We start from the raw sequence: 7,850 nt of genomic DNA, 5'->3' as shown, positions 1-7,850 counted from the left end.
TCATTTCTCTTTCATCTCTCACTTCAACCTTTTCTCTATCATCCCTTAGTTCCAATTGAAAAAATCACAAAAATATTTTATTTTTTATTTTAAAAAACAACTACCTTTTAAAAAAATATATAATAAAAAGGTAATAACTTTGTGGACCAATCAAGATGATAAAAAACTACTTTTTATTTTTTTATTTTAAATTAAATTTTAAAATTATTAAAATATCCTTGAATTTAAAGTTGATTTTTTTAATAGGAACTTTTTTGTAACTTAAAACTTAGATACACTTTCCTAAAATATACCAATTAAAAAAACTCCTTACGTAAATTAGCAACCTCATATATATATATATATATATATATAATATATAATATATATATATATATATATATATTAAAAAAATTAGTGTTTAAAATTTTGTCCATGAGAAAACATGATGCCAATAATCATATTATATTAACATGGACAAAGGGGTAAGGAGAATAAAAAAGAGATCACAAATTAAGTTTAATTCATTGAATTGATTTATTTAGTCCTTTAAAAATGATGATATATTTTCACTTATTAACCCTTTTTTATAACTCGCCCAGACTTACTATTAAGATTTTATTGGATTTGATGAACTACAATATTTCTAACTTCGGCTTTTTTTAAGAACATTGATAGTTGTATTTGATTTAAATTGAAGTTATATCTGAATGTTTTGATAAACTAATGAAGGGTTATGATTTTTTTAGATATTTTTATTTAAGTAGGTCAACACATGAATAGCCATTTCATAACTTCATATTTTTCAAATTATAAAGAATTAACTCACCCCAATTCACAAGCTTGCAAGAGTTGGATAAGATTGTAACTTAATTTATAATATATTCTAAAAAGGAGTACAATACAATCCAAATTAGTTTTTAACTAGTTGAACACAAGAAAAATCGAGTAATCACTCATTTTATCAATCCATATCTTACTTAGAAACACTCAAGACATTGGATTAATTAAAACTTGCTAAAATTTATATTTTTGGTTCTCATATATTAGCATTTAATGAATCTTAATCAATGGTGAAAATGTTATAAAAGAATGCATTGCTCAAACATTTGTACTTGTACATGAAAAGATAAACACTTGTACCTTTAGATTTTATACATGTGTAAATGATAAGATCAAAATTAGAAGGCATATAAAAGAGTTAGCTTGAACTATGCCTTCCAAGTCAAATCCCTCTCCCGTAAAATTTTGACAACAATTTATTACCACCACCACATAGTAACAAATTACCAGAATCAATTCTACTTTTTAAAAGAACCCTATCAATCAACAAGCTCTCAGTTGATGACTGAAAACTATACTCAAGAGGTTCGCAATAATTTGATCTCACTGTTGAAGACTTCAACACATTTTTTTCGAACTTTTTTATGTATTGTTGAATGTCTTGTTGAATTGCAGAGGTTTCGGATGGTTTCTGTGCAAAGGAAAAGCAGGGTTTGGAACCAGTTTCTGTGATGTCAGAGGTTGAACTGACTTGACCATGAAAAGCTCCCACAGAATCATTGTTGGCAGGAGATTGTGATATACCATAATGGATATTCATCGATTGTCCTCGAGTGCCTGATTCCTGTGAAAATGATGCAACAATATTCATGATTTCCCTTAGGAGTGTACTAGGCCAAGACAGAATTTGTAACAACTTCAATCAATTCAAAAACAGGTTAACTTCACCCAACACATTTTTCGAGGCTTTTCTTATCATAAAACCTTTTACATTCAATGGAACGGAAAAATAAGGAATTGGAATCATTATTAGCACATGACTATGTCATCATTGAAAGTTGAAATAAGATCACTCCATAGATGATAAAACATTCCTCTTAGCAATTTTTGTAGAAAGATATTCCCTAACAAGCACATTTGAGAAGAGTTATTATAGTAAGCTAGTAAAAGGCGTCTTTTCCACTCCTACAATCAATTTTCTTCGTGCCTTTTGGTTCCTATTCTCAGAGCATAGGCAAATGACTAGAACTTGCAACTTCCTTATAGCCAATTATTTTGAACCAACATAGAAGTTATGTTGTTATTGGTTCCAGTCTTCTTAATGCAACAGAAAATCAAAAAAATTGGAAGGTTATTATCCCACTGGGTGAGAGATTGGTTGCATGGCTTATATGCCATCATGCAGCTTAGTTAAAGACCAAATATTTTAAGGTATTGTTAACCATGAAATCCATTTTAGCAACTTCGTCCAACTTTCTTGCCCTTTTCACAGCACTGAAAATCATTCAACATTCTCTAATTAGTGTCACACCGATCGGTCTTCATCTACAATCATTTCCTATCATGATCTCTTTTGTGTGGCCAGAAACTGTTAGGAATAAAAGAGGAAGACCGAACGGTAGCAAGGAAGGAGGGAAGCTAGGCCGAACGGGGTAAGAGAGGAGAAGCTAGGACGAACGGGGTAAGAGAGGAGAAGTAGACCAAACGGTATCACCATAAGGCAGGGGGAAGTACATACCGAACAGCAGAGGGAAAAGGGAAGTATAGACCAGACGGTTTGCAGAAGGGAGGAGGGTAGTAGAGGCCGAGGGGTACCGAACGGCAAATGAAGGGAGGAGGGAAGTACATGCCGAATGGTAGACAGAAGGGAGAAGAGAAGTATAGACCGAACGGTATCCAGAAGGAAGAAGGTGTACCGAACGGTAAATTAAAGGAGGATGGGATCAAAGGCCGAATAGTGTATACCCTAGTACCGAACGGTAATTAGTAGAAGCAGGTCATGTTAGCAGAAAGGATAGGGCGCGAGAATGAGACACTATAAATAGTCTTCCTGTCACTCTAATTAATTAGGTTATTTCTTTTGGGTAAAGACTGGGCATATTTGCCAGTGGAGGAAGGTAGGCTTCCTTGAGGGAGAGTATACTTGTATTTTCGATACTTTACTGAATCAATAATGCATACATACTTTATTATTTTCTGTTATTCGTTTGTTGAAGCAAGAGTAGAATATAGATTTAGGTTACTCGCATAAAGTAACCTAACAGAAACACATCTTACCATTGTCATTTGTTATTCCCAATTTTCCTTCTTGTCCCTTGCATAAGAAAAATCTTATAAAACAACAATCAACCATTTTCCCTATTGGACAAACAATGTCAAAATGTATAATGTATAGTGAAACCATTGACCTCAAATTTTCTTAGTGGTTTGAACTGTAGTTTTTCATTCCCAGCTCTTCACTTCCTACCAGGTTGAGAGAAATTTTCCCGGAACACAATTAAGTAGCCTTGAAGTTATTATAGGTCTAATATCAATATCAAAAAGCAAACAGTTAAAAATATAGATCATCAAACAAGCAACATAGTTGATCAGTGTACATTACTTGCCTCTAATGAGAATGCATACACTTTAGACCCCATTTTCAAGTCTCAATAAGCATGATAGTATCCCACCTTTAATTACTTAATATTTCCATACTAATGCCTTTAAGACACCAAGATAACCGAAGGTTTCAAGTATTATAATGGAATAAGATTAAAAATATATTATTTAAGAACTTTATTAGGGATTTAGAAAAAAATTATGCGAGAAAGTAATCTTGAGAGACCTTTTAATCATTGAGGAATGTAATGAAAGTAGAAACTGAAGCATTAGGACTTGCCTCGGTTAAACATACATGGCTGCCAGATGGAGTAGGTGGACCAACCAAATTGAGTGAGGGATCCTCTTGGGATGAAAAGTCAGAACTATCAAAAGTTGATAGCGAGACACACTCATCAAAATAAGCTTTGGCATCTTCTGCAAGACGTTTTGACATCCTCCTTCTTTCAAAGCTAGACGACTGTGACCAAGTTTTTGGTTCATTAAAATGGAAATGGAGCAGAATTAAATACACAGAAAAAAAAGCACAACTGCATAAATATCTATAGCAACAGCTATACTATCATCATCTTCATCCCACAGCACTGAGATTAATGAGTTAAAATATTTCAAATAAGGTTTATGATTTAGGCAAATCTTTCCTTTCTACATTCATAATGATAAAATAAGCTCCATGTACAATACAAAACACATGCTATAATGGGCAAAGAATTTAAGAATCACGCATGACAAGTTTGAAAAGTTGCATTAGAATAAACAAATGCCAAAATAAAACATACTTTTCTTGCTGTACGAGATTTTTGTACAATAGGGGTCTTGGGAGATGGAAGAACTTCTCTCAGGATTCTATCCAGTTCCCGCTCACGGTGCTCTTCAATGGCCAGTTCTGCTCGAAGATTTCTAGCTCGCTGCTGGGACTGTAAGTATGATAAGGTCTGCTTAGAGTGAAACTAAAAATAGACGAGACTATATTCCTAATACACAATATAAACTCTAAACAAAGGGCAAGACTGAAATTTGATCTTGAGAGAGGAAAGGAATTGGTGGCTCATTTGAGAGTTCCCACATAAAAACACAAAAGAGCTTCAGAAACAAAACATGTTCTTGGGCAACAATGATACCAACCCTCAAGCTCAACTATGAGATGAGCACCAACAAAGAAAAAAAAGTTAACCAGGCTCCATTTAAAAGTATCGAATGGAACATCACCTCTTCATGCTTTTTGGCATACTCTTTTCTAATCTCCAAAACCAATTCTATTGCACCAGGGTTTACCAAGTCAGGAGGAATATCAGCCACATTACTAACAGAGATGGCAGTAACATTTCTCTTTTGGATAGCCTAAAACCCAGAGTTAGAAACAAGTTAGAACATAGCATAATACTTCCTTTTACAATTATATCAACAATAAATAACACTCCAACTTTGTGAGTTGTGTTGTGATGGGCAACCAGAAATTTTGAGCACAAACTATAAAGAAAGAAATGATGTTAGTAAGCACTTCCCTAGAAATATAAATGAAAATCACAAGAAATGTATCAATTGAGAAAAGTCATGTAAAATGTCATGTGTTCCTGGACGAGTTGAACTTCCAACTTTGAAAATGCAGTGAAACTAGAAGAGGTTGTCCTGAATTTTTTCGTCAGGGGCAATTTATGATTTATTTCCAGAGAATAAACTGCCATGCCCTGCTTCTTGGCTAGCAATTACTTAAGGCTAGTAGCTGTCGAACCCAACCTTTTCCTTTCACAGCTTTAAAATGTTAATAATATACAATTGTAATTATTAGTATGAGACACACAAACACATACTCATGAATAGTGACATATTGTATTAATCACGCTAAGCTAAATCAATTCAAACAGTGGCAGTTGACTTAAAACCAACAATGAGAAATATAGGAGTTTATGAAACATACACTTTCAAGTTCAATCTGAATCTCAGAAATAGCACGCCTCACTTCAGAACGAACTGTTTCATATATATCACTGGCTTCCGGCAGATCTCCTTGTACTGACTACAGAAATCAAGACCCAAATGTACCAAAAGTTATCTAATTGTCATCAAGAACAATTATTCATTTTATGCAGTCTTTATATCATATAAGCATTAAAGTTTCTCCCTAGGAGGAATAATTTCTCATGGATTGAAATTTCCTATTCGTGGGAAACAAACTCTACATCAGTGAACTGTGGCATCAAGTTTTTAAGCACACATGACAAAAAAACTATGAATGACTTTGTATTGATTTTTAATGGTAGGAGGAATGAAACGAAATAAACCACTATAATATTGTTCATATCCACTGGGATAGAATGGATTATAATTTATAAACAAAAGAGTTGGTTCTACGTTGTAAGGGAACAAAAACAGAGGCAACAAAGGGTGAAAAACTGCAATCGATTCTGCTTGGTTCCTTTCAATTTCACCATATTTTGAAGAGTAAACCTCTGAATTATTAGACCAAAGTTACATATATCACCACATGTCCTGAAATTTTTTATTTCCAAACCAGTTTTTCAAAGAACTAGAACGATACCATAACAATCCTCAAATGATTTTATTAAGCAAGTAGGCCCTAGAGACAAAAGATCTAGGGAACTACTGTGCAAGCTAGTAACTTTGAAGGATCAACTTGACGGTTCAATCAATCCAAAAATACATTGCACGCTTCGTTACCTCACCTTCATCTGTTCAAAAACTGCCTTTATAGTTTTCTCATCAGAACCAAATCCAGAACTTGCTGTTGATGCTTCGTCATCACAGGTTTGAGTTTGCAAACCAGACTACAAACAAACAAAATGACCATTGAAAAATAAGTAAACTTTTCCTGACTTGATGTTTCCAATACGCTACAAAACACACCAGCAATGGAAGGAACTAACCAGAGTGCAGCAAAACAATCTGAGACCTCAACAGATGAATGCCGACTAGACCATGTGTGCAAATCCTTCACTTGATCAGTCACACCATTCTCACTTCTTCTCACCAAATCACCTTTTCTATTACTCCCCACTAACTTCAAATCATTCCCTTCTTTACATTCAACCTCGCTCTACACAAAAAAACAACAAATGTGCAAATAAGTTCTATTTCACGTAAACCTTTCCTTCAATGCCCCCCATTCCAAAGTTAACCTTATCATATTAATTCATTTTAGTTTTTGATCTGCATCATCAATATGGTTAGAGATATAAATACAAAAAAAAAAACAGTAATCAATACTACATTGAAAAGCTACAACAGCACTTATTTAAGAAACTAATTTTACCTCTTACACCAGTTGTTATCTGACAGATGTAGTTCCGAGCCCCCAAATTTCTCAACACAAATTTGGGGTTCCAAAAACATAATGATATTATAGACACACACAAACAAACAAACAAAACTTTCATTCCTCAATTTACACTATATTACATTTTTTGTTTTTAAACAATCAAATCTCAATACAATTTTAGTCCCTTTACTCAATTTGTATTTTCAATTCTCTATTTTAAAATAAACACATTACTCGCTTAAACTTTGCTTACCAGCCTCATGTCCATGAAAAAAAAAAGATGTTTAATAATCTATTTTAAAAAATTCACACTCCTAGTTTAATCTTCAACTTTACCTACATTTATTTGTTATATTATAATTAAATCATTATTTAGGAACTCGAATGAATGCATTTTTGGACTAAACAAAATAAAATAAATAAATCATATGAAAAATTGATAATTAATAATTATACTTCAATTGCAAAGTCCTAAATCAATTAACACTTTTAATTGTAATTAGAGACCAGTTCAACGCACCTCAGAAGTAGAATAGCTCAGATGCCGCCTTGAAACCGGGCACTGCGAAGCTGACCGCGTCCGTCGACCTGATTCTGCTCTGGAAAGAGCCCGACCTGATTCCCTGCGCGCGGGTTCGGCACTTCGCGCCGCTCCACGCGCCGTGGAAGTTTCTAGAACAGTTTTCGCGGACTGCGTTTCGTCGAAAAGAGGATTATCCCTCTTGTTGAGGAACTCAGTGGAAATGGCCGAACTACCCCTAGCGAACGCGCTCACGCTCCTCGACCTGCGAGTGGGGTTGGGAGCTCTAGTGGAGGATCTGCCAGAGGAAGAAGAGGCGTTGGAAGGAGCAGAGGATTGGGTTCCTCTTCGCGAAGAGGATTTGAAAGCTGCAACTGCCATTGAAGAAAGTTCAGAGAGAAAGTGTGAGAAAATGAGAGAAAATATTAATGGATTTTAGAAAGGGAACGGTGCGAAAGTTGCATCTGCATTCATCTTCGTGTTTGATTCGGATTCTGCAATTCAAGGATTTTATTTTATTACTGTCGTTTATTTTATATTTTGTTAATTTTTCTTCTTATTACATTATTATTAACGTTTTTTATTATTTGTGTGGCCTTTTGACTGAATCTAGTGTTATTCAATAAAGTTTTATTGATTATCAAGGATCAAATGTTGTTTTAAGAAACCAAGGGTTTAATAATTATTTTA

The 7,850-nt window shown here is 34.1% G+C and overlaps 1 protein-coding gene across 1 annotated transcript; it reads right to left on the bottom strand.

Annotated features, from left to right (window-relative positions):
- Positions 1-1,048: 1,048 nt before the first annotated feature.
- On the bottom strand, positions 1,049-7,593 carry LOC124836690 (uncharacterized). Its single transcript, XM_088108464.1, has 8 exons — positions 7,161-7,593; positions 6,245-6,418; positions 6,048-6,149; positions 5,282-5,380; positions 4,573-4,704; positions 4,143-4,280; positions 3,644-3,823; positions 1,049-1,606 (listed from the first exon to the last, which is right to left on the bottom strand). Exons 1-8 carry the CDS (start codon positions 7,539-7,541, stop codon positions 1,205-1,207), a joined length of 1,608 nt encoding a protein of 535 aa, XP_087964590.1. The 5' UTR covers positions 7,542-7,593; the 3' UTR covers positions 1,049-1,204.
- Positions 7,594-7,850: the final 257 nt, after the last annotated feature.

This window comes from Vigna umbellata, chromosome 3, assembly GCF_029865625.1.
Source record: "Vigna umbellata cultivar VRB3 chromosome 3, Vumbellata_1.0, whole genome shotgun sequence".
Classification (NCBI taxonomy): domain Eukaryota; kingdom Viridiplantae; phylum Streptophyta; class Magnoliopsida; order Fabales; family Fabaceae; genus Vigna; species Vigna umbellata.
The sequence above is the reverse complement of the archived record's forward strand: the minus strand, read 5'-3'. Positions and strand labels throughout refer to the sequence as shown.